At 42.5% G+C, this 27857-nt stretch overlaps 1 protein-coding gene across 3 annotated transcripts in view; it reads right to left on the bottom strand.

Annotated features, from left to right (window-relative positions):
• Nucleotides 1-14650: 14650 nt before the first annotated feature.
• Nucleotides 14651-27857, bottom strand: part of LDB2 (LIM domain binding 2) — a 346526-nt gene continuing 333319 nt past the window's right edge. The window contains exons 8-9 of one of the 3 annotated variants that reach the window (XM_066573253.1): nucleotides 26459-26533; nucleotides 14651-19376 (exon numbers count right to left, since the gene is read on the bottom strand). In XM_066573253.1, the coding sequence (XP_066429350.1) occupies nucleotides 19146-19376; nucleotides 26459-26533 (306 nt within the window). In that variant the 3' untranslated portion in view covers nucleotides 14651-19145. Of the gene's footprint in view, nucleotides 19411-26458; nucleotides 26534-27857 lie in introns of all 3 variants that reach the window. The other 2 variants (XM_066573255.1, XM_066573254.1) reach the window with 2 other exon arrangements.

The following is a 27857-nucleotide window of genomic DNA, read 5'->3' as shown; positions in this document are numbered from 1 at the left end:
GCATCCACGTGTGCAGAAGGGGTAAGGTCCGCGGATAAATACGGGGACCTTAGGTGTGTAATTTCATCTCCTTGCAGGGATATGATTCGTGAGGGGAAATGAAACATAAACATTTTTTTCTTTTTTTTACACTTTAATTTTTTTCTTTTTTACTTTACATGATTGCTATTATCCATTGGATAACAGCAATCAGGTGACCGGCAACCTCATACAGCAATGCCCAGTGACATCCCCCTGCTCTCAGCTACACATACTAGCCAGGAGTAGGGTGATTTTAAACTTCCCGGGCCTCCCGGCCTTCTGCACGTGCGCATCATATAATGACAACTGATGTGCAGACGCCGGCGTGAAGTCCTGGCAGATCAGAACGCTGCGGGACATCGCGGAGGATGGAGGTGAGTACTCTAAGCTCCCCTCACAGATCGGATCCACGAGGGGAGCTGAAACTTTAACTTTTTTTTAACTTTCTATTTACTTGAATGCGATTGCAGGTATCCGGTGGATACCAGGGCTCAGATTTTCTGGCCCCACATGACATCCCGCCCCTAGAAGCATTTGTTGCTTTGCTGCAAAGCTCAGCATGCAGTTACACCTCAGGTAGATATGCAAATGATTACAGTTGGGGCGTGATGAGATGAACTGTCTAGTCACCTGGGGCTCTAAAGGTGGTGAAGCACCCTAGAGTTGGGTACTCCAGCACTTTCTGTGTCAACTATGGTCCTACAATCAAGTCCTAATGTGATGTCTAATAAATGTGAAAAGCCATGATGTTATTATTCATATTTCTGCACTGTAATCTGTGTTCTGGCAATATTCTCCAGCCCCTGGTGTGTACAGATCACCTAGCAACAGTCAGGAAAATGTTTAGCCAGGCTCAGCAAAGAGTAGATAGCCTGGGATAGACAGCTTAGATCCCCATTACAGTTTGAGCTAGTGTGGCGGTATAAAAGAGAGGAGTGGGCGGAGTTAAGGTAGTCTTCGAAGTTGATCTTGAGCTTGAGAGATGTCAGGGAGGAACAAGGAGAAAGCCAGTGCGGTGGGAAGTGGAACATCAAAGTGTGAGTAATCAAGGACAAGTTGTTCTGAAGAGTTAGCAGTGGAGAGAGACAGATAGAGAAGGAATGGAGTTTGGCCAGGATAGAACTGCAGCAAGAAGTTAGTACAGACAAGCAAGCCAGAAACCAGTCAGTTCTTTGCAATCCCAGCCAGAGAAGTAAAGCTGGAGTGCAAAATCAGGAGATCAAGAAGGGGAAATTTAACCCTCCCCTCCCAAATCTAATCAAAATTTTTTTATAATGTCAAGTTGTCTTCATCTACCTCAAGTAACTGTAATTGAAGTTGTGTAACTGCTGCCAAGTATAGAACTCTCTCTCTCTCTCTCTCTCTCTCTCTTTGTCAATAAAGCGGTAAAGTGTTTTACCAGCTAAATTCTGCTTGGAGTAACGTCCCATCATCTGCACCATCTGCACTGAGGAATCACACTACATGCATCAGAGGCAAAGACTACTACCTCCATTTTTGTTTAGTTCTCTTTTTGTATCTATTATTTTTGTTCAGAACGGGTCCCTACTAGAGATGAGCGAGCATGCTCGTTTAAGGCTGATGCTCGATTGAGCATCGGTCTTGTCGAGTAACTGATTACTCGACCGAGCACCATGCGGGGATGGAGCGGGGAGGAGAGAGATAGATCTCTCTCACTCTCCTCCCCCACTGCTCCCCCCCACCGCAGCCTGCCGCCTCCCTGCATGGTGCTCAGTTGAGTAATTAGTTACTCGACAAGAACAATGCTTGTTTAACCCGTTCCCGCTGCAGGGCGTAAGTTTACGTCCTGGCAGCCTGGTACTTCCCGCAACAGGACGTAAACTTACATCCTGGAGATAGCGCGGGATCACATATGATCCCACGCTATCCCGCAGCGGGAGCCGGCTGTCAGTCACAGCCGGCGTCCCGCTGTTAACCCCTTCCCTGCTGCGATCTAAGTAGATCGCGGCAGGGAAAGAGTTCACAGAGGGAGCGGACTCCCTCTGTGTCTCCGGCCGGTTCTCGCGATAACATCATGAGAGCCCGGCCTGTCACCATGGTAACAGGATGCCAGACACTGGCGTCCTGTATTGCCTATGCCTATGATCGCTGTATAAGCGATAAGGCATGGCAGAGCAGTAGCTCTGCCATGCCTTATGACAGCGATCATCAGGGCAGTGGTTAAAGTCCCTCAGAGGGACACAAACAGTGCAAAAAAAAACAGATTAAAAAAATGAATTAAAAAAAATGTAAAAGAAGAGTAAAAAAACCCTTTTTGTATGCTTTTTCTCGGAGTAGCATAAAAAAAGGTAAAAAAAATAAATAAAATCCCACATATTTGGTATTGTCGCATCCGTAACGACGCGTACAATAAGTTGCACATGCTTTTGACTGTGCACGGAAAAAAAACGCTAAAAAAAATGCTAAAAAACTGAGGCAAAATGCTAATTTTTAGCATTTTGCCTCACTAAAAACGCAATAAAAGTGATCAAAAAAGCCGTATGTACCCCAAAATGGTACCAGTAAAAACTACAGCTCGTCTCGCAAAAAATAAGCCCTCATAGAGCTCTGTACACCGAAAAATAAAAAAGTTACAGGACTTTGAATGCAGCGATTTGGAATAGAAAAAAGATTTCCAAAAAAAAGAGTTTTTATTGCAGAAAAGTGGGAAAACCTAAAAAAAAAGTAAGAATTTTGGTATCGTTGTAACCGTACCGGTCCGCAGAAAAAATGGAATGTCTCATTTACGCTGCATGATTAATGCTGTAAAAAAAAAAAAAAATCTATGGCAGAATTGATGCGTTTTCTCTCCCTGCTATCATAAAAAAAATAAAAAAGTTTTACAATATGGTCTATGTACCCAAAAGTGGCACCAATAAAAACTACAGTTTGCCACGCAAAAAACAAGCCCTCATACGGCCGCGTCGACGGAAAAATAAAAAAGTTATGACTTTTGATAAACGGAGAAGAAAATCTGCCAAAAATTGTTGCGTCCTTAAGCCCAAAATAGGCCATGTCATTAAGGCGTTAAACATCAGCCTTAAACAAGCGAAATCCCAACCAAATTTGGCAGAATTGCGTTTTTTTTTCCATTTTACTCCACCTAGAAATTTTTTTGTTTCATAGTACCATTGAAAACTACAACTCATCCCGCAAAAAACAGCCCTCAGACAGCGAATGTTGATAGAAAATGAAAAGCGTTATGATTTTTTAAAAGTAGGGGAAAAAAACAAAAAAGAAAAGAATAAAAAAGGGCTGCATCATTAAGGGGTTAAATAAGACCTGACATCTCTACTGACATTTTTTATTTTAACTTCTATCCTCCAGATAATAACAATGATGGAGAACTTTTTTTTTTTTAATTCTACATTGTGCCATGTATGTATCCATTGATTTTTGGGCATTACCACTTCTTTTGTCAAAGGGGTGTATCCCTACACAGTCCAATACTATCCAGGCGCATCTGATAATGTTGGACTGTGGTGGAACACATCCTTGTTTACAAGAGAAATGGTAACTACCGGTTGTCAAAATAATCAAACATTTCCAGGAGGAATAACACAAGTATATTACAGCACAGAGTTCTAAGAAAAGATGTTCAAAAATGATTTAATGGCGAATACAAATATTTACTAAAACAGAATTTAGGGGAGCTGACAGTCCTATTTGAAGCTGATCATTTTTGCTTCTTCTCTTCACTTTTATATTGTAGCAGTGATGTTCTGGTGTTAATCATAGTTCAGTTGTGAATTGGAATGTAAAAAACATATTTGCCTATCCCGTTCTCTTAAATCTCACCTATGGTAACCCTCGCTCACACATGGGCATTTATATAGCGGTAACAAAAGTGCCTACAAGCTCTACACAATGAGCAGCCTAAGCAATTACCACTCACTTACTAATACGCCTCCATAATTGAACACCTTTTAGGTCTGAAAAGAAGTGGGTTTTTTCACAGTGTGACACTTGGTGTGGAAACATTTTTAGCTTTTTTTTCCATTCCAACATGCAAATTCCTTTTATTTCTGGAGTGTACTTAAAATAACAAGGGAGGGAAAGAGGCGCCATTCAGTGCGTCCAGTGGTTCACAAGATGACACGGGGCATTGTTCTCTCCTTGTAAGCCATGCAGACAGACGTCTATCATGTATAACATGATTCACGTTTCCAGAAACTTTGGACTCATTACATTATAGTTCTTAAACAAAAGTTTTGTGCCGGCTGGTAAGCTGTGTGGGATGTATAATTGGTTCCAGTTAATAAAGTATTAGTGTTTGATTAGTCTAATTATGATTTTTGGAAGAGGTGACAATTAGACCTATTTGGAAATAATAGTAATATTCAGGGGATTAGGAACATGGAACACAATCAAAAAATGTACTTAATATGAACGTTTGTTACAGTACATTTAGGCGGCTGCTGTTGGAACAAGATCTTGATGAATGTTAAAGGGACAATAGTCCTAAAAATGAATGAGACAGAAAGCACAGATTTATCTAAAAGTCCCTGAGACAAAGAAAATGGGTCTTAGTTCCCTCCATTTTAGGGCCAGCACTAAATGAGGGTTGGGGCTTCACAGAGCAGTTTATGAAACCAAGCCCTTCCTCAGTTTCTCTAGAAGCAGGAAGAGAGGAAACATTATGGATACTAAAGACTGAAGAGCAGTTCAGAAATTTGCTTTGCAAACCTATTGGTTTTTATTGCAGATTGTTATGCACATGCTCTACACAGAGGTCCCCTTGCAGGGAAGAAGAGGAGGTGAGCTGTGAAAATCATTTACATTTCTCTTTTGTTTATTCACTTTGCATTTTGTTAGTCAACAAAAATTAAGTATTAACATTTATACTTTTGAAAGCATTCTTACTTTCCAGCCATTTTTCCACACCTGCCTAAAACTTTTGCACAGCAAAATTTTATATTGTGTTATTGTGTTTCAATGTGTTACTGTCACATTGTGCTCCTGGGACCTGTAGTTCTATGGGTTTCCAGAAGCACACTTCCGCAGGTGTGGGATGATTAAGCTGGCTGGGTGTGTATTGCTCCAGTCGATCAATCACCACCGGTAGCTGGTCATTTATGGAAGCTGGTCATTTATCTTTCTTCTCTTTCCCCTCAGGATCCTGGTGTTTGGAGCCATGCATGTTTTGTCTTGGTGTTGCTGCATGCACGAGGTTCTGGGTGAGATTCCCTTGTCTGTTGGGGTGAGCAGTGTCTTGTTCTGCTTGTATGCCGTTTACCATCAATGGTGAGTGAGGCCCCTAGGTTCCAGTGTGGGGCTGTCTCTATTGTACTTGCAGACAGGACTCCTTGGGGTTTGAGTTGTCTTGTTAAAGCAGGGACTCACCAGACAATGAGGACCCTTGTCGTGGGCTCGTGAGCTTAAGTATCTTGGCCAAAATACAAACCAATACCTCGTATGTACTTTAGCTATTCCATCTGCTTATGTGGGTATTCTTGGTAAGTGTTTTGGCGTTTGTCAGTCGTTGGATGTCTGCTTACAAGTCCCATTAACTGTTTAGTCTGTTTTGTTGTCCGTTTGTGTGTATGCCCCTTCTATGCGAGTTCATTCTGGGTGTAGTGTGTATTAAGCTCAGGTGAGACGTGACAGTTACCTTTTATTGTCATCCATTGATGATAATGAGATTGTTGTGGCGTTCTGACCTTAATCAGGAAGTGGAGCCAGGATGACATCAAGATGTCAGCCCTGGTCCACATGACTTCACCTCCAGCACATGGGCCCTGTTCATTCAACCGCAGGTGCTGATGAGTGCCTTCTTCCTGTTGCTGCAGAAGGCCTGTTTGGTGGAAATTCCTCAGTGAGGTTAGTGTATAATGTGCCCTATTTCCCAACCCTGCTATAATATCTCCTGTGGTGGATGGACTTAATGGCAAACAGGGAGGTCTTTCTCCCAGCTGACTGATCAGCCATAATGCAAGTGTATATATTTCTAGCCCACCTCTGCATGGGTGCCACTTATTCTCCTGCCTTTTTGATGAGGTAGCGGACTCTTTTCAGCTACGGTAAGTACCTATGGTTATTTATTCTGTGGGGGGATTATTCTACCTTATACTGTGTTACGTGCATTGATCTTTTGTTCTGCTTTAAACATTTTCCCTATTCTCCATCTAGGGACAGACTAGGCCCCCTAGGTTCCTGATGTGGTCTGCCACACCAAAGTTGATTAGGGATAGTGTTTCCAGCCCCGTATTTCTGTTATTTTCCCTATATATGATATAAAATATGTCTATAATGCCTATTATGGACACTAATTATGTCTTTGTCTAATATGTTGCTGATGTCTGTGAAGTGCGCTGTACTTGCGGCCCGCATGAACGTAACTGCTGAAAAGTAATCTCTACAAAACAAGAAATATCAGTCTATTGTAAAACTCTGACTGGTTGCTATGGGCAACACAGCAAGTTTTGATATACAAAGCCCATTGTTTGCAGCTAGAGACTGATCCTTCCAGCAGCTGGCAGTTTGCTATAATGTATCCAGTCTAGGAGGAAATCATGTATGAGCTAAGCAGGCTAGACTGCAGACTGATACATTTTAGTTCAATGGGAACACAGTAGCAAACTATCAGGGCAGAAGAGAAGATTCTGCGGATAGAATTTATACATAAAAGGTTGTCTAGACTGGAAACAATAGTAGAAATAGTAAAAAATTATGTTTGTATGGGTTTTCAGCCTTCAGATCTAAATATTCATATTCCAATTCATTCACAGCAAAAAAAAGAAAAGAGCTGGAGGGTCGGTAGAGCAATTGAAATGAGAACAAGAGGGCACTGCAGGCTCACTGAGAAGGAACGAGATCTGGGGGCATAGCCGGGGGTACAGGTGGTGCCAGAAATAGTGACAGCTAGCTAGAGTAGTATGGCAGAGGGGAATGGGGCTCAATTAGTCTTAGTAGGCAAGATGGCTCAGGCATCAGTAGAGGGGTGGGGTAGAATTTACAACCTTTTGTTTGAGCCAATGAAGGGGGCCAGTGGATAGGTGACAAAAATAGGCTGGAGACCTCATGCAACAAAATAGCAGTGGCTAAGGAGGGCAATTTAACTAGAGTCAGCTTGCTTTTCTCACCGCCCACCTGCTGAAATGTCACTGTTTATCATCACCTGGGCATGCACTATCTGTACGTTGCTTGTGTACTACTATAACCAGATAGCCTGTTTTTTCTTTTCTCTCTATTCTTTATCACAAATCGGAATGTGAGGCAAAACTGTGGCACTGTCCCGGGGTGAGGCAATTGTGAGGTATCCGGCAGCCAGAGCAGCCCTGTTTGAGTGAAGGAGCTCTTGGCTGCGGGGAGCATGCTGGACTGTAGGCTGGCCCTTCATTAGGCTGACATTGGTTGGCAATAGACCGATGTTAATGGGGTTGTCTTAGTTGTAGGCTTTTAGTAAAAAGCCTTTCCCATGAAGCAAGATAACTAACAGGCATATACTCACCTCACCATGATCTTGCTGTGGTCTGCACTGCTGCTCTGGGTCTCCTCTCTGATGCCCCAGTCTATTTACAGGATGTCACAGGTGCTGCAGCCAATGGTAGAGCTCAGCGCTTGATCACTGAGCTCTGTTATTGGCTGCAGTAGCTGTCAGGTCCTGTAAACCAGGCAGGTCTGCAGCCAATAAACAAACAAAGCAGAGAAGGACCAAGCAGTGGTGAAGGACACAGTGGAAGCAAGGAAAACTGAATATATGCCAGTGTTTCCCAACTCCAGTCAATTATTACTAAGTAATTATTGCTAGGAGGAGACCATGACCAAAAGAGGTGTTTTCAGCGGGGCTGATGTTATGTTAGCTGTCTAGCTGGTGATGTGTTGTGTATCTCACAGTGTCCTCGGTAGTTGGGCATCAGGCATAGCCTGACTCACCTTAGGGACCAAGTCTCAGGCGTGGGCTCGGTACATTCGAATAGGATCTAGTGCTGCGTTTGGCATCAGGCTCTCCAATGTAGTGATATTGCAACACCCCAGAGGGGTGACCCTGGGCACCTGGCTAACGTGAAGAGCTGGGAGGGATAAGTGCTGACTTGTTACCGTGACACTTACCATGCTCTGGTCCCAGAGGGATGACACGCAGCCAAGGCCAGTGTATGATCGCAGGCCAGCTTCGACACCCCTATGATAGGGAATGCCAATAAATGGGGTGGGGGAATAGTAGTACTGATCACTCATGACGCCACCATTCCCACACACTGGTATGCTACGCGGCGGAGAAATAAACATAGAGAACACACGCTAAGGGATATCGCTCCTCTTCCTCCATCTTCACCTACATGGAAGCTGAAGGTGCTTCCATGTGGCTCTGTGTTAGCACTCTGTAGCAGACAAGATGGAAGACCCAACTCTCAAGCACTCACATTTATAACCTTACTTGTACCACAAGATAAACTGATACATTTACATGCATGCAATGATTTTTTTACTTTTAACCTCTCAAACGCCGCAGCTGTGCAACACACACACTGGATATTACAGGACAAGCTTTGCACAGTGCATCTACATAGGACAAAATGTGTATAACATTTATGGAGGCGACCAGGATGGTATTCTGGGCCACTACAATATAATGATGTAAATAAAATGGTGGATGTCATAAAAGTTTTTCTTGACAAAATCTGATTGGTCTTGTGTCTCTTTGTGTGATGTGGTGGTGGGTGGACCAAGTAAGAGAATGGTGAGCGTAGCCAGTTTCCCCTTTATAAATCTTGCAAATGGTGAAAAATTAGGACTTGCTCCATCTGAACAACTCAGCTTATTGCATACTGTGTGTATATTGAACTCAATGATAAAAGAGTATGTACTAAGCTCCCTCTACTGGTGGCTGCATGAAGTCAGAATATTATTTGAAGAGAACCTGTCAGTGGCTATAGACCCCACAAACTAAAGTGCTAAATTCATAGAAGCTGAAATGTTGAATCCAGGGATGAGACTATTAAACTTACTCTCCTTGGCCTTCTACTGTCTTCCTGATAGTTGCAGCTGCATGGACACTGCGGGACACATAAACACACACATGCAATGTGAGGACTAGTCCTTACATTCTAAGCACGTGCCTATGTAGTCCACTATCTGCATGCAGTGGATAGCAGAGGAACGCCAAGGAGGGTAAGTACCATAGTCACATGCTTGGATTCAGCATTTCAGCTTTTATGAGCCGTTAGTTTGAATCTATGACCACTATAATAATATAATAATTAATCAGCACAGAGAGTTTTGTTGCTAAATACAACTTATAAAAGCAGAGATGTACACAGACATCATAGGGCCCTATACAAAAACTCAGAATTGTCCTTCCCCCCAAATACACACAACCTTTATAACACGGTGAGCTCAGATATCGCTGCTCAACTGTAGCATGCCTCTAAGTAATGCAATCTGCAACCAGCTCTCCACAGTGATACCGATTAGAGTGCAGTTACCTCCAGTGATCACAAGTGGTGTCTTCTCTGACTGGTATTGTCCATTTTCCAATTTCTTCTCTATCTGGATCCAGGCCGCCATGAAGACTTCTTATAGCTATTACTCATCTCCACACTCTTCTTATCCTGTCACTACTCCAATTAACCTCTTACTACCCTCTATAGTACTATTGCCTCCTCTGTGGCTCCACAAAGCAACACTGCCCTTTATTTAGTTCCCCTTAATAATAATGCTCCCTCTATTGCCCCAAATATTCAGGGCCTTTTACTATTGATAATCTATCCTTAAGACCCATTTAGACTCAACGATTGTCACTCAAAATTTGCTCAAAAGCAATCTTTTGAGCAATAATCGTTGTGTCTAAATGCGCTGCCATCGTGCACTATTCGCTCATCACTAACTTTTAGCAAGCTAAAAATCAGCAATGAGCCTTATCAGCGCCACACGCTGAGTTCTCAGCGGGATATCGCTGATAGTATTGTTTCAGCTGGTATCCCACTCGGAACTCTGAGCTGGATACCAGCTGAAAGCTCCTAGAACAAAGCAGCTGTCAGCGCTCCTGCTGTCTTCTGCCTACTCCACTCAGAGCTCTCAGCGGGATACCAGCTGATAGCTCAGAGAACAAAGCAGCTGTACACATACAGTGGGAGCCTTCATTTACACACGAATAAGCTCTTAAGTAGCTAATTAGCTACTTAAGAGTTTATGGAAAGTGATTGGCCGTTTGAGCGAATTTTGAGCGATTATCTTGCCGTGTAAATGGTCCTTTAGAATAGGTCATCAATACTTTATCAGCAAAAGTCTGCCACTTGGGATCTCCACTGATCATCTGGCTTGCTGTCACTGCATTGGGTCAGATGTTGTCATCAGTGATCAGTACCGGAAGTGTAATAGCTAGCTTTAATCCCACTGAAATCAATGGGAGCAATGCTCCTATTACACGTTTACTCATTGCAGTGGGAACCGGAAGTATAATAGTAAATGTAATAGTGTCCCCTCTGTAGCTCTAATTATTAACAGTGTCCTCCCTGTGGCTTTAATCTGTAATAGTGCCCGTTTGTGATCCAATTTGGAATAATGTCTCCTCTTTGGCCCTCAAACTCTAGCCGGCACTACGAGTATTTTCTTTAGTAGTTCACAGACAAAGAACTACCTGATATTGGGCTTCTCTACATAGCCCCATCTCTTATGGTATGGTAAGGGCCAGAGACAGCTGGGAGTTGGGTTATGCAGAGGGCACGCAACATTAGGCAGTTCTGTATCAGCGAGTAACTAAAGAAGATAGTTGTGATGCCAACTGGAGTCTGACTGGAGCAGGGGCTCAATAAGTGGGATGTAGGGGGGGGTGTTCAGCCCCCAGCGCCTCTGCCCACAGGCACCAAAGCAGTTGTGTGGTCACCATTGGTCACATGCCACTGTATAAAAATGCACAATTACTTTACAGTGACCTCTTCTTGCCACTTCTACTACATTTTCAGTAACTATCTGAAAGGCTATTAAAAATAGTAAACAGTTATGTTAGCACAGTTTATTGGCACACGAATTGGCAAAGCATAACATGAAATACATTTGCTCATCATAACACATCGACTTATACTGTGTGCTCGAAATGGTCATATGAAAATTAAACAGAATTTCAGACATATAAAGTTCCACATAAATACACTGCAATAATAATAAAAAATGCCAGAGGAGAATTTACAAAATATTTATACAAGAAATATACTATGAAAGATAGCAACAAAGCCAACCGAGATACAACAAAACACAAATTGTGGATGTCATAAATTCCTCACAAAATGAAAATGGTTACATGGCTTTTGAAACATCTTGACCAAAAGCTTTTATTTTATTTTTTTGGGTACTTTTTGATGGTTTTAATTATTTCCAATTGGTAACATGATCTTATAGAAGACCTGTCGGCTCTCCTGCCTGTTTTCAGACATACTTGTATTCCCCATGAAATAACAATTCTGGGTTGTCTTTTCTTGAACTTGCATTGTTCTGCCCCTCTGTTTTCCCTGCTGGAAATGTATGACTAAGGCTGGTTTCACACGGCGACAAAAGCGTGCAATTTTCTTACAATGCGACAGGGTTGCAAATCGCATGTATATGAAGCCCATGCTTTCCTATGAGATTGGAAATGGCTGTGATTGGCTGAGTGCCATGGCTCGATGAACCAATCAGAGGCAGTGCTTCCTGGAGCAGGGATTTTCAAATCCCTGACCAGGAAGAGATGCCTGAAGACAAGTTCCGGAGCTGCACAGAAGACACGGCGGAGCTGACAGCACTTCTTAGGCGATGTATTTTTTTTTTTTTGCTTTTTTTTAATGCAGCTATGGCTTATTTTTGGGGTAGGGCTTAGATTTCCACCCCCAAACCTCCCCGAAAATCCTTGCACATGATGCTACAAAGTCGCGCAACTTTGTAACGAGACAAAATCGAGTGTAAACGATTTCTTCGCAGCAATGTCCTGTCACCCATGTGAAACAGGCCTAAATTGGTTATCGCTATTCTCAACACACTTTATTACTATCCAATCAATGCTGACAAAGTCAGGTTGTATAGTGAGACATCCGGTCAACAAGAGGAATATGTCATGTCTGGAACCACCGGAGGTGACGAGTGCTGGATCCAAAGATGGAGTCAAACTGCTGGCAGGTGAGCCAGGTCTTTGTTGACTAGCTAAGAGTACTTAGCAAAATGCAGCAAGGAATGGAGGAATAGGCAAGCTAGTTTACCAGAAACATCCCAACTGGACCATTCCTTCAAGCAGAGCACCTTCTCTAAAAACGGTGACCCCATTGCGAAAGAGAGACCAAAAACCAGTCTGAGACACACTAGCACACTAAATAATGGAGACAATGAAACCTCAAATACGAAGATAACTGCAACAGAAATACCGGATGCAGGATCTCTGGGCTTTTAAACCCAGGATTCACTGGCACAGCATGACGGCCAGAACACAGGATATATAACTGGTAAGCCTTGTATTGTGAGGCCAGTTTGAATACCTTGACACAGAAACTTATAGACTGATTGGGCTGAAAGACCACCCTACCATCCTATCAGTGCCGGCAACAGAGAGAGATGTTACTCCCCCCCATGTCCAGCGCAGAATGATATAGCGCATGTGCCACTCAATGTGTCGCATGATCCCTGGACTGCCATGCTAACGCTACCTCAGACCTGTGCAACCCCAAAGCCACAGCGCTGACAGAATGGTAACTCCCAATTGTCAATTTATTCTCATATGTCCAAGTGGGATAAAAAAAGGAACATCAAAATACAGAATTCTAAGAAAAGATGAATGGGAAATACAAGTATTTACTAAAAACAGACCTTTCAGGACAGCGGACAGGTCTTCTTCAAACAATAAAGAGTATTCTCATCTATGTGAACTTTATATGACCAATAAACAGCAAGAAATAAAACATTTTGCATTAAATTTGTAACTAAGGAAACAAACAAACGAAATATATAAAAAAGTCTCAAGAGCAGGATCATACAAAGTTAGAAATGAAGTTGATGTTCCATTTGTTAAAGCACAAATGACTCTTCAGTATTACAAAAAGTTTCACACTTACAAACTATTGTAAGTTAATACTGTCATAATCACGGTCCAAAACCAAATGAATAGAACAGAACTGTTACTTCGAAACTCCTACATAGGTAGAGATGAGTGAAACAATTACAGTCCAGGATGATGGGGATTTTAACCATTTAGGGGTGTTTCAAGTAAACACTGGAAGTCACAGAAAAAAAAGTTTATCCATAGTGAATTATAAAATATTGAAATGTAATTTTTTGTTTTTATCTAAAATGTTTTGGATGAAGAATTTTTGTATTTAAAAAAACAAAAAAAAAAACAAATATACATCATAAATGAATTTTTACCCCCAAAACATTCTGTGAAAAATGTCAGAAATAAACTCAGTTTTGTTAAAAAAAAATGAAGTAAAAGAAAAAGATATACTGGCCCAACGTGACAACAATTCTGTGAGCCATATCCCAAAAGATGTATGTAGACACAGGCATACTTTTTAAATACTTTGCAGGCTGTGATACTTTATATACATTCAAAGGAACATTTAAGAAACTGCATGCACCGTCTGCCCCTTTTTTGTTCCCAAATAAGTGAATTATAGTCCCCCAGCAATTAGCTGTAAGGTACAGGGGGGCAGGAAACAAGTGTTCAATTCTGCGTCACTGATACAACAGGACAAATTAAATATTGCATGATTCACTTTGAAATCTGCAGTCTGTCTATGTAATGCAAACTGATTCCTCCAAGGAGAGTCATACTTCAGAGCTGCTGTCTAGCTAATTGATGGAGGTGCTCAATGCAGAACCACATATTTAAATTACAGGGGTTATCCCATGAATCATTTTCACACCAAAAGCTCTGATGGGCTGTTAGTGGCCGTTTTAGAATTATTTTCACATTTTTTTTACAATTATATTTAAATATGTTTAAATTATAAATACATTTTTCAGAATTTTTCAGAATGCTCGCCAGTATTCCCCTTGGTGTCATGGCTGGTCTTAGCTATGTGTGATCGGTGCAGTCACATGGTACCAGCCACCAACTTGCAGTGGGGACACCAGGAAGAGTAAGTTGGGGGCAATTGCCTCCCTTATGCCCTTCCAGGCAGATGATCTTCTTCATCTGGTAGAGCTGCATGTCTCATTCTCCTTCAGGCCCTGTCTTACAATCATAGAATGGTAGAGTTGGAAGGGACCTCCAGGGTCATCGGGTCCAACCCCCTGCTCAGTGCAGGATTTACTAAATCATCCTAGACAGATATTTTTCCAGCCTTTGTTTGAACACTTCAATTGAAGGAAAACTCACCACCTCCTGTGGTAACCTGTTCCACTCATTGATCACCCTCACTGTCAGAAAGTTTTTTCTAATATCTAATCTGTGTCTCCTCCCTTTCAGTTTCATCCCATTGCTTCTAGTCTTTTCTTGTACAGATGAGAATAGGGCTGATCCCTCTGCACTGTGACAGCCCTTCAGATATTTGTAGACAGCTATTAAGTCTCCTCTCAGCCTTTTTTTGCAAGCTAAACATTCCCAGATCCCTTAACTGTTCTTCATAGGACATGATTTGCAGACCGCTCACCATCTTGGTAACTCTTCTCTGAACTTGCTCCAGTTTATCTATGTCTTTTTTAAAGTGGAATGCGCAGAACTGGGCACAGTATTCCAGATGAGGTCTGACTAAGGAGGAATAGAGGGGGATAATTACCTCATGTGATCTAGACTTTATACTTCTCTTAATACATCCCAGAATTGTGTTTGCCTTTATGGCTGCTGCATCACATTATTCACTCATGTTCAGTCTATGATCTATTAGTATACCCAAGTCTTTTTCACATGTGCTGCTGCTTAGCCCAATTCCTCCCATTCTGTATGTGCTTTCTTCATTTTTCTTGCCCAGTTGTATGACTTTGCATTTCTCCTTGTTAGATACCATTCTGTTAGTCGCCGACCACTGTGCAAGCTTTTCTAGATCTTTCTGAATACTCTTTCTTTCGCCTATTGTTGGCTATCCCTCCTAGCTTTGTGTCGTCTGCAAATTTGATCAGTTTTTCCATCAAGTCTCTTCCTCTCTGATGTTGTGAAGCACTGCTGTCAGCTCTTCAACTCCCCTTCAACATAATCGCTTAGTTCTGTTACTGCATCTATGTTATGAGCTCGGTTCTGGTATTATATCTATGTACTTAGACTGATTCACTCAATGTTATGAGCTTGGTTCTGGTGCTGCATGTATGTACTAAGCTTGGTTTTGGTACTGTTTTTATTCACTGAGCTGTTCTGGTGTGGGTATGCTGATGACTTATTGCTTTCTGCAAAAGCAAAATACAGGCGGACTGCCTTTTAGTGCATTGTACATCGGTTTTTGTTATGACAGGTGAGGGAGGGGGAACTAAAAGAAAATTCCATACGGTGCCATCTAACCTATGGCTGGCACTGCTTGATGTTGTTTATCTGTGTTGGGGCATGGGCTCTGGATAGGATCAATCTCCTTCCCCATCTGGCAGCTGACAATATAGTCTCTTCTTACTCCCCTGTAGAAAGAGTCTTCTCAGCTGTACTTTCATGTACTGCAGAGGTTCTGCTTCTTCCTGACACACAGGGCAGAAACCTATTTGTAATGACGGCTCCACAGTGAAGAAAGGCTTACTATGCAGAGACCTGGCTGTGGGGAGAGTGACTGTGCTATGTGTGTCCAGCAGCACCCAGTGCATTAGGTGGATGTGCACATTTGCATCTACTAGCTGGAACCCCCATCCAACTTGATACCTGAAAGGAACTCAATGCTATTTTGACGGAGTGGTGAAATTAAAAAAAAAGGTTGGGCTGGGGTTACTTGTGTGCTGCAGAAAAAAAATATTCTTTGGTCCCACCCTGCATCTATACAGAACCTGTGTATGTCTAACTTTAATTGCAATGTAATCTTTGTTCTTCTCGTAAACGCAAGACTAATCATCAATAAGATCTAGTACAGATCTAGCAGCACTAAAGCATGCTGTGTTAACATTCTAGTCCGTAAAAGAGTCGCGCCAAGCCGCTGCTCGCCGTGCCTATGCTAATTGTGTAGCACCGCTGCCATTCACTATGAATGGCAGCAGTTGCACTACACAATTCGCGTACTTGGCCAACAAGCGCCCAGCAATATGCGCTACAGATAGTGCGCCAAACATCCTCATTGGCGCTGCTATGTTTGTTGTTAGTTTGTGAACCAACCTTCAAGAAATACCCTACTGGCAAGTGATTGTCTCCAGAGTTACTTTCAGTATGCTGTAACTTTGGAAACATTACTGGGCTTACCAGAAGATCTGGAGGGTAGTGGGTCAAAACTGATCCTGACTTCAAAGTTACCTATCTATCGCAATGACTCACAGCCCTTAGGGCTCTTTCACACGAGCTTATATCAGCTGTGTCTTCACTGCCGGCCAATATACGCTACCCATCTGATGCATTGGTTTCCAATGCATCAGTTCAGATGCACGTATTCCCGATGCGTAGAAACGTCCGGCTGGCGAAGATAGCGCATATGGTGCACATTCTGGCCGGACATTTTTAAGCAGGCCAGAAAAGATAGTCCTGGAACTATCTTCGGCCGGTATATGGTGGCCACTGCCAGACTCCTATGGGAGCCTATGATAGCTGCCAGAGAAGGGAGATGGGAGGGAGTTTAGCTGGAGCTATGCATCTCTCATGGGTTGGAGTGGAGAGGGACAGGCTCTGCTAAGCTCCCGCCCCCTCCCTTTGTCGTAAGGGGCAGCCTTGACCGTCTGAACGAGCATTAAAAGGGGAGCTGCAGCTGTGACTTGGTCACGCCTGCCTCTCGTTCACACGATTTTTAGCTGCGCTGTGGCTATGACACGGCTGGCCGAAAATTGTCACAACTGTGTGAATGATGCCTCATACTGTAGATTCTTCTGCTTGTTCTCTGACGAAGGTTACATGAGTGATTGACCAAGATGGAACGTCAGTAATATCTAACCCAGTGTTTTGTTTTGCGTATTCTGTATCCATCATGTAGTTAAGCAATTAAGAATAATCTTGATTTCCAATTATGTTGGAAGCAAAATAAAAAGCAGTTAATGTGAAATGTAAAAATGGTGTTATATAGTTTTTTTTTACATTTTTGAATATCTTTTTTGCATCATTGTAGCTTTGCAATGACAATATTTATTTCACATCGATCCTGTGTATGGAAGGAATATTTTTGCCTCTATACCTTTAACCCATTACCAGATACTTATTTGTATTCAACATATACTTAGGACCTGGAAAGCCCCTATCTTACACCAAGCACAAGCTGACACTTAGAGGCGTTTTCTAAGTTGCACCAATTTTATTAATCCAGCCCCCCTTGCAGTAAAATAACAAATTAGCATATACTCACCCCTCCTGCTGTGTCTCATGCCAGTGCTCAGTCTTCTGCATCTGTTTGTTTACAGGCTGCAGTCCCCAGCCGGTTTACAAGACATCACAGGCGCTGCAGCCAATAACAGAGCTCAGTGATCAAAGGCCGAGCTCTGTCATTGGCTGCAGCACCTGTGATGTCCTGTAAACAGGCTGTAAATGGGTTGTCAGAGGGAAGACCCAGAGCAGCGCCATGGGAGACAGTGAGAGCGGGGAGAGGTGATTATATGCTTATTTGTTATTTCACTACATGGAGGAACTAGATTTACAGAAATGGTACAACTTGGAAACCCCCTTTAAAGGGGTTGTCCGAGTTAAGGACACCCCAGGTCCCCCATGGCTTAAAAACACACATGAGCACTTACCTCTCCCCATTCTCCTGTGTGTCCTTTGCCGCCGGCTCTGGCCTCCCTGTGACATCACTCCACATTCTGAGCCTGTCTATTACAAGCTGCAGCAGCCAAAGACAGCGCTCCCCGATCATGGCTGAGCGCTGTCATTGGCTGCTACAGCAGGTTCATGGGATGTCACAGCCGTCTGTAAACAGACAGTGGAAAACAGGGAGAGGCGAGTAACTGATTATCTGTTATTTTATACCATGGGGACCCCATGACAGGTCTTGCACTTACCTCAGACAACCCCTTTAAAGAGCATTCCTTAATCATGATGTTTAAGGAAATGCACACTGTACACACAAATGTTTGCAAGAACTCTAGGGAACTACAGGTTAACCTGGAATCCATATATTGCCAGTTTAGTTGAACACTTAACCCTTTCCAATCCAATTTGTATCCTAGTTTTCCTAGGGGGCTTACTCTTTTTCTGCTGTTATACAACAGCGCTATATGCTGGCTAAAGCCAGTACTGCATGAGGTGACACGTTGGATAGGCTCCCACAGCAGAGAGGCTGTCAATATACAGTAAGAGAACCCAGACGGACGTCTTCCAACATCGGAGCTGTACAGCCTTAAATCATAATGTCTTTAGATGTCAGACAGTGGATTGGAGAGGGTTAAAGAATGTAGGATATTCAGACCTGAGCAGTGCCTCTTTAACAGATAAGAGAAAAGCTTTACCTTACAAAAGCTGAATGGTTGTGAAATGCCTCATTGGATAATTTAGTAGAAATATCATGTAGTGTCATCCTTGGTTTATAAGTTGAATGCAGACAAAGGCAGAGGCAGTCCACCATGGAATGAAGTTTACTCTAGACCCCTAAAGTTGATGGAAATCAACATGACTTTTCCCCTAGATTGCTCGCCACATAAGGATGTTAATAAGTATATTATGGTCTTATTTCTCCATATCTTGCTGACTGCTATTTGTATATCCTGTTTGTATCCTTTGATCTTATATGTATCTTTTGATGACATCTTTCTTGTTATCTTTGATGTCTTTTTATGTATATCTACTTTTTAAAAATCATTTTCAGTACATTTTATTATTGGTATTTGGCCTGTGTTTGTGAACCCATTTGTTGTTGTCGTGGAACTCACCATAAAAAGATCCCTACCATCTATCAACAAAGCAAATAACATATCACAACCTGCAGAGTAATTAATGAGAAAACGTATTGTAATTGCACAATTATTAGTGAAAAATATTGAACCAAATGCCATTAAGAAATAGTTATTTGTAGAAATGCCTTGGTCAATGTCATGACATTCTGGTATAATTGTTCTGCGATAAAGTAAACAACGCAATGATCTGTAACTCAACATCTTATGCATTATCAAGTTCTCTGGTCAATTTTGACCTATTGGGAAGCTTGTTGCGTTGGGTTTTCTGGTTTGGTGTCCTGGGTAGTTGCCGGTTTGCTGTTCCATGGGCTATTGTTTCCCAGTGCGGGGGAGTTGTTGAAATCTTCTTCATCGTCCATCCCATTAGCTGCATCATATTGTGTGTTTTCTAGTCTAGTGATAAGCCTTTCATCTTCATCTCCAAATTCGCCTCCCATCAAAGTTGGTTCTCCTACCACCATCACATCCTGTGAACAGCACAGACCATTATTATGTGGGCACCTTGAGGAAAGACAAAAAAACTACCGATGACTGAATGTGGGACTGGTATTGTGCTGTCTTACACAAGGCATTTTATATGCATTAATGGAGATCAGATGAAGATTATGGAATTATTATGAGAAGCTTTGAATATTTGTCTTAGAGACAAGAATCACCAACACCAGAGAATTGTCTGGTTGGTTAATAGTCTGTTCCCAGAACAAGACTTTTACATTTCTAAGATCCCTTGTGGGTCGAGAGGGGTGTCGAAGAGGGGTGTCATCTTTCCTTAAGGAGAGACGCCATCCCTCTTGACCCACCTTACAGGCCTCTCACCAGCTAAGCCAGAGACCTACTGCACACTGATAAGGGGCAAAAACCCTGAAACAGCTGTCTGTGTATGGACTCTGGCCTGGTTTCCTATTCCCAATCATTGTTATAAAGACCTGTATAAAAGGTCTGACATTGATTTGAAGGAATGCTGCCATCCAATAGGTGGTGCTGTAGAGGTATTATTCCATCTTCCTTATTTGCATAAGATCCCTTGTACCACTCTTTATGGAGCTTTAAAGGGGTTATGTGAACAAATGTACCCACCCCAATCCAGTTCGGGTCTAGTGGTGCCAATAGTTACATTTCCAGCCTAGTTTTGGCACTAGGTCATGTAGTGTGAATTTGTTCTCCTCCTCTCTTGTCTATGATTTTATTGCAAGGACTGTTTAATTGGCTTATTTCAGTAACTATGCCAGCCCTGCTCTATGTAACAGCCATGACAGAGAAGAAAGCTGGCTTAGGTACTGAAATTAGCCAGTCAACCAGCCCCCGCAATGACGATTCAGACAGTGAGAGGTCCCTACCATGTGAAAGTGAGGGTGCTGGCACCCCTGGGTTCAAATTAGATTAGAGTAAATATATCTATCAGGATAGCCCTTGTAGTATAGCTTACTACATAACTTGCTCTGTATAAACCATTTTAATAATTCACTAACACCAAGAGTGGTCATATAACATTCTTCCTTGCAGCTTGACTTAGTGTCAGATGGGAGGAGGCAAAGCTAATGTTTTCTGACATGATTGGTACATTGTTGTAGCTATTAAGTGGGAGCAATTATGAGTTCTGGTTCAGGTTTCATAGGATATCGTACAAATTGAACTTAAACTAGTGGCAGGTACTCAGTAAGAAACACTTTAAAGGGGTTGCCCCACTTCTATCATAGCTATTTTTCTCCAGGAAGCAGACAGCTCGGTACATTGCAGAATGAGAGCTGTGCCTGCAATACCAAGCTGGGCTACTGCACAATGTACCAGGCTGTCTGCCTCCTGCAGCAAAACAGCTACAATAGAAGTGAGACAACCCCTTTAAACAAACTAAATCTTATTATAGCTATTTAAGTCTATATAGCTATGTAGATAACCAAGCAGTGATGTTGGCAACAGCTGCACACCGGTCCCAAGCCTGGATAAATGGGAAGGGGTGGGGAAAGCAATGGCAAACTACTCCACTGCCACTTCCAAAATACTTTATGGATCAAAACCAAATGAGTCCAGATATGGTGCTGGAAGGTGGGCCTCCTGGACTGGAAGGCACCGATCAAGCCACCAGGGAAGAACAAGGACAAAACTCAAATAACTTGGGCACTGATGACGATGGCAGGACAGAGCTAATTGGATGGCGGTCTGCTGATGCAGCTCCAAGTAAAAGCTTTTGTCCACGTTGCTCAAAGATTCCCAACATCGGCACCTGGAACGTTCATGGCATGAATACGGGCAAATTGGAAATCTTAAAAAGTGAAAAGGAACGGCTCAATAGCGATGATTACACCGTTTTCTACTCAGGCAATGACACCATCAGACGCAATGGAGTGGCATTCATCGCAAACTTGGCAGTAGCCAAAGCTGTCCATTGTTTCAATGCCATAAACCATATGATCATATCCATATGCATCAATGGGAATCCTCGCTCGATCGCAACTCTGCAAGTTTATGCGCCCACAACCGATGGAACAGATGAGAACATTGAAAAATTCTATGTCGATCTGCAGCAAGCAATCAATCAGACCCCTGCCAAGAATATCACTTTAATAACAGGGGATTTCAATGCAAAAATCGGCTCTGGAGAAGACATAGCAGTCACTGGGAAATTTGGATTGCGTAAGCGGAATAATGCAGGCGACCGTATGCTCCAATTTTGCAAGAAAAACTGCTTATTGATCATAAACACATGGTTTGAGCAGCCAAAACGCCCAACAACCTGGAACGACAAATGCGCGAAACTGGAAGAAGCCAATCAGCAAGGCCACACCCGAACTCTTTTCTGTGAAGCAGAACTGGGCACCATTCGTACCACGCAAGGGAACAACTATCAAAGACTGGGATGGAAAATTATTACAAGAAGAAGATCAAATCAAGCATAGGTGGCAAGAATATACAACAGAGCTGTATGCAGGCAATCAAAAAGACAACCCATTGGATCATGTACATCAAGAAGAACATTCTGGGCATTTTGTAGGAAGAAGTCACATGGGCCCTGAAAAAAATACCAAACAGCTCCTTGCGTTGATCACATACCAGCCGAATTGCTCAAACCAGTGTCAATCAAGATTCTAACCGACTGATGTCAAAAGACTGGAGCTCCAAATCGTGGCCCAAAGACTGGACAAGATCTGTCTTTGTCACACTTCCAAAAAAAGTTGATGCTCAAGAATGTTCCAATTACCACACCAAGAATGTTTTAATTGCCGTAACATTTCCCTCATAACTCACACAAGCAAAATTTTTTTAAAGATCAGACGAAAACACATTGCGACAATTGTTGAACGGGAACTGCGGAACGTCCAAGCTGGCTTCCGCAAAGAACGTGGCACCAGAGACCAAATCGTGAACCTGCGCTCTTCATGGAGAAGACCCGGGAGTATCACAAGGACATGTACATGGGTTTCATCAACTACAGCAAGGCATTTGATTGTGTTGAACATGACAAGCTTTGGAAGTGTCTGAAGCAAATGGGCGTCCCAGAACATATTGACCAGCTTATAAGGTCGCTTAACAACAACCAAGAAGTAACAGTCAGGACAGCTTATGGAAACACGGGTTGGTTTGGAATCGAGAAAGGCGTACAGCAAGGCTGTATTCTATCACCAGGCCTTTTTTAATCTGTATGCAGAAATGATCATCAGGCGATGCAATTTGGACGATTAGAAATCGGAGTCAAAATCGGTGGCAGGAATGTCAACAACCTCCGATATGCAGATGACACCACCCTGCTTGTGGAAAGTGAAAGGGACCTGGAATACCTTATCCAATAAGTGCAAAAGGAAAGCAAATGCATGGGACTGGACCTCAATAGCAAGATAACGAAAGTCATGACCACGGTAGGCAACGGTACAGTGAACATAAAAATTAACAACGATGAAGTAGAGTCTGTCCAAGATTTCATCTTCCTTGGATCCAAAATCGATTGCAACGGGCAATCTGGACCCGAGATCAAGAGGCGGATTACACTTGGTAGGAATGCAATGCAAGGAATGAAAAGATCTGGAAAAGCAAGAATATTAGCATTGCATCAAAAACCAGACTGGTCAATGCAATCGTCTTTCCCATAATGACAGACAGAAGGAAAATTGTTGCTTTTGAACTATGGTGCTACAGGAGAATGCAGTGGATACCTTGGACTGCAATGACAACGAACAAGGTAGTGTTAGATCGCGTCAAACAGAAAATATCACTAGAGGGCAAAATCATCAAGCGGCTCTCTTTTTTGGACATGTGATGCGCGCCAACTCACTGGAAACAGTACTGATGCTGGGCAAGGTCAGCGGAAAGAGAAAATCAGGACGACAAAGAACAAGATGGCTAGATACAAACATGTCAATTGCCGAACTGAAAGAAGCGGTGAAAGACAGAAACGCGTGAAGAACATTGATCCACACAGTGACTGAAGGTCGGATGCAACTGAATGGATAATCATCATCATCATCAGCAGCTATGTAGATAACAGTTACTTGCAAATATTTTACAGAACTGGATTCTACACAAGACGCCCTGGGAGAATGAGGCTGAGCAGCAGCACCATAAAAGGCCCATGGGAATAGGCTTGTATCTAATGCCTGCTAGAGGGATTGTTCATGTGCAAAAGTGACCCCTACCTTCAGTAACTGACTGCCTTATTGTTTTCTTGTGATGGAAATTGTTACATACAGTGAATCATTCTACACTCATTATCCCATAAAGACAAAGTGAAAACAGAATGTTAGAAAGTTTTTCATTTAAGAAACACCCTACAGCATGATACTGACACCAACAGGCTTCACTGTAGGGATGGTATTAGGCACGTGATGTGCAGTAGTGCCTGGTTTCCTCTAGACAGAACACTTAGAATTGAGCTTGAAAAGTTCAAGCTTGGTTTCATCATAACAGAGAATGTGGTTTCTCACAGTCTTTAGGGGCTTTTTGTCAAACGTCAGGTGGGCTTTCATGTGTTGTTTACTGACGAGAGACTTCTTTCTAGCCACTCTGCCAGGAAGCCCAGATTGGTGGAGTGCTGCAGTGATGGTTGACCTTCTGGAAGTTTCTCCCATCTGCACACAGAATCTTTGGAGCTTAGCCATTGGGTTCTTGGGCACCTCTCTTATCAAGGCCCCTCTTTCCTGAGTACTTAGTTTGGTGGGTTGGCCAGCTCTAGGAAGAGTCCTGCTTGTTCCAGACTTCTTCCATTTAGGAATCATAGAGGCCAATATACTCCTGGGAACTTTTAGTGCAGCAAAAATGTATTTGTAGCCTTCTCCAAATCTGTGCCTCCTACGATACTGTCTCTGAGATCTACGGGCAGTTCTTTCCTCCTCATAGCTTGGTTTTGGCTGTGATATGCATTGTGAGCTGTGAGACCTTACATAGAGTGTGTGTATTTAAAATACGAATGGACTCCAATCAAGGTGCAGAAACCTCTCAAAGATGATCAAGAGAAATGGGAGTCCCCAAAGATAAATTTCAAGTGTCATACTAAAGGGTCTGAATACTTATGTCAATGCAAAATTTTAGTTTTTCATTTTTTAAAAACTCACAAAAAATTCTATCATTCTGTTTTCCCTTTGTCATTTTGTGGTGTTGAATGCAGAATGATGGGGAAAATTAGATTTTTTAAAAATTTGGACAGCATAACAAAATGAAAAAAAAAATTGAAAGGGTCTGAAGACTTTCTGGCCCCACTGTAGTTATAATGAAAGACATTTTAAAGCCTTAAAGGGGTTGTTGCACTTCTAGCTGTTTTGCTGTAGGAAGCAGACAGCTTCGTACATTACATAGTGACCCAGGTTTATACTGCAGACTGAAATCCATTCACTTCAATAGGACTCAGCCTGCAGTACCAAACTGTTACACTGCACAATGTACACCGTAGCTGTCCATTTCCTGCAGCAAAACACCTGAAGTAAGACAACTAGAGATTAGCGAGCATACTCGCTAAGGACAGATACTCGAGCGAGTATTGTCCTTTTCGAGTACCTGCCCGCTTGTGAGAAAAGATTTGGGTGCCAGCGGGGGTGAGCGTTGTGTTGCGGGAGTGAGCAGGAGGGAGCCGGGGGGGGGGGGGGGGGGGGGGAGAGAGAGATCTCCCCCCCGTTCACCCCGCTCTTCCCCACCGCCCCCCGGATTTTTTCTCACGAGCGGGCAGGTACTCGAAAGAGACAATACTCGCTCGAGTATTTGTCCTTAGCGAGTATGCTCACTCATCTCTAAAGACAACCCTTTGAAGGGAAGGTATCACCTATATTTTTCACTAACTAAAACTAGATACTGATAAATATTTTTACCTAGTCTCCTTATATTCTGATGGTAGATTTCTTTTATTCTATTTCCTGTTAATGATAATGAGGTGCCCATTTCGCCTGAGTTGCTATTAACCCTTTCCAATCCAATTTGTATCCTGGTTTTCCTAGGGGGCTTACTCTTTTTCTGCCGTTATACAACAGCGCTATATGCTGGCTAAAGCCAGTACTGCATGAGGTGACACGTTGGATAGGCTCCAACAGCAGAGAGGCTGGCAATATACAGTAAAAGAACCCTGACGGATGTCTTCCAACATTGGAGCTGTACAGCCTTAAATCATAATGTCTTCAGAGGTCAGACAATGGATTGGAAAGGGTTAACAACATTCAGAGTTATGCTTTACAGCAGCGATCTAGACCATAGAAGCCTATAAAATGGAGGGAGCTCATTGACTTCTATGAGAAAGTATTTTGGGCATGTTCTGTGACTTGCATAAAGGTCATTGTGCAGGGAGGGAGAGGAGGTAAGCTGTGAATGGTGGATGATATGTTATCTACAATATACATAGGTTTATCTTGCATTGTTATCCTGCCTGGGATGGTAATGAAAGAACTACTGAGAACTGATCTCTAGAGAATATGAAGTGTCATCCTTTGGTTCAGTGGCCAAAGTGAAAACCGCAGGATTTCAGGAATTTTTTAAGATCTAATGAAATGTAAAATAAAAAAAAAGACATCACCAAAAATTAAACAACAGGTCATAATTTGATAACACATTCACTTTAAAAGAGAACATTATCTTCTGACATAGAGAAGGTGAGTGATGGGAATCCATGAGCAGGAACACTCACCAGTCTTCAAAAGGATGGGGTACTGTAAAAGACGCAACCCTTTTTTTTTAGCTCTGCTCCAAGGGTTCGGGAACTCAGGATGTCTGACACAGCTCATGCAATACAGCTCCATATAGCAATGACAATGTAACTGATATGTCTCTATGGCATCAGAGGATAATTTAATGCAGATCTCTCTTTAGGGACACAACAGATGGTTGTAAACTGTCATATTTACTGCAAAGAACCATCTCTTACATAATAGCAAGAAAATGGAATGCCGTGCACACTATAAGACCAGTCCATATTCCATGATAATTTCATTCACGCCTTCGTTGTATGCAATCATACAGGCATATCTTCAATGGGGATAGATTTAGTAGCAGGACAAGCCTGCAATAAGGGAATTATCATGGAGTAGGGACTGGTTTGGCATAACAGGCCCATAGTTTATTTTTGCCTGGGCCCATTACTTACCAAACCGTTCCGTATTCCACGATAATTCCTCCTGACTCTCGTCTTATCGCCTATGCATTTTTTTGTAGTGATGAGCTGTAAATAAAGGGGGATTTTGTTAAAGAAGAGATTGAAACAGAAGTTACACATATAATACGGTGCAGTAACAAATTTGTACATTTCCAAAAATGATTTGGAAAATATTCTATAATTTAACTGAACTGAAAAATGTTTATTTAAATTAAAACTTTTCTCTATTGAAAAAAAGGATAAATCAATTAAATTCTATTTCATGTGATCTCGGCTATACAGATGTTTTCCTTGGTTAGGTATTCATTAATGTATTGTAATTAGAGATGAGTGAGCATACTCGCTAAGGCAAACTACTCGAGCGAGTAGTGCCTTATGCGAGTACCTGCCCACTCATCTCTAAAGATTCGGGTGCCGGCAGGGGAGAGCGGTGAGTTGCGGAAGTAAGCAGGGAGGAGCAGGGGGAGAGAGTGAGAGAGAGATCTCCCCTCCATTCCTCCCCGCTCTCCCCCGCCGCTCCCCGTCCCCCGCCGACAGCCGAATCTCGCTCGAGTAGTTTGCCTTAGCGAGTATGCTCACTCATCTCTTCTTGTAATCCCTTTAATTTGTCATGCAATAATCAAGAACTGTCAGTTTTGAAATTATAATTAATTGAAAATCATGCAAAATTAGAAAACTGGCTATAGAAATGAGATTTTTGTTGATGAATCTAACAGCAAAAGCTCACTTGTTCCCCATCTTGTTAAAGAAGGATTGAACAGGTTGGGTTTAACCCATCTGATCCTTTGTCCCCCCCTTGGGTAAGGCCATGTTCACATCATTGGTAAATACTTCCATTGTTCGGTAACATCATAGGAGCTATACAGAGAAAATGCTGGAAGCATAGGAATTGGAACGTTCTAGACACAAATAGTAACCGACAGACCTCAATGATTATAATGGGGTCTTTCCGGCTTCCATCATGCCACCCTCCATTTCCTGAAAATGTTCTGGAAGATGTGAATGGAGGCTCTGATGCACATGTGAACATGACCTTAGCTGTACCATAGGTGTCTGGAAGCCACTTACTGTATGTCCCTTCCTCTATTGAAATTATAATGGAGGGATTTTAAAGGGGTTGTTCAGCTGTAAACTATTGATGGCCTAAGATGGTTCACCAGTACTAGATCATCAGGAATCCCCCACACGGGACCTCCTCTGATCAGCTATCTTCTGGGACAGTGTGCTGATGCACCGAGCTGATTTTTGCAGAAAGCAGACAGCTCCGTTCCCACTGCAGTGGTCTGTCTTGATATTGCAGGTCAGGTTCCCATTCATCTTAATGGAAACATTGCCTGTAATACCAAGCCTGACCATTGCAGTGGCAATGGAGCTGTCTGCTTCCTCCAGA

The sequence above is a fragment of the Eleutherodactylus coqui genome, chromosome 7 (assembly GCF_035609145.1).
Source record: "Eleutherodactylus coqui strain aEleCoq1 chromosome 7, aEleCoq1.hap1, whole genome shotgun sequence".
NCBI classification, from domain to species: Eukaryota; Metazoa; Chordata; class Amphibia; order Anura; family Eleutherodactylidae; genus Eleutherodactylus; species Eleutherodactylus coqui.
The sequence above is the reverse complement of the archived record's forward strand: the minus strand, read 5'-3'. Positions and strand labels throughout refer to the sequence as shown.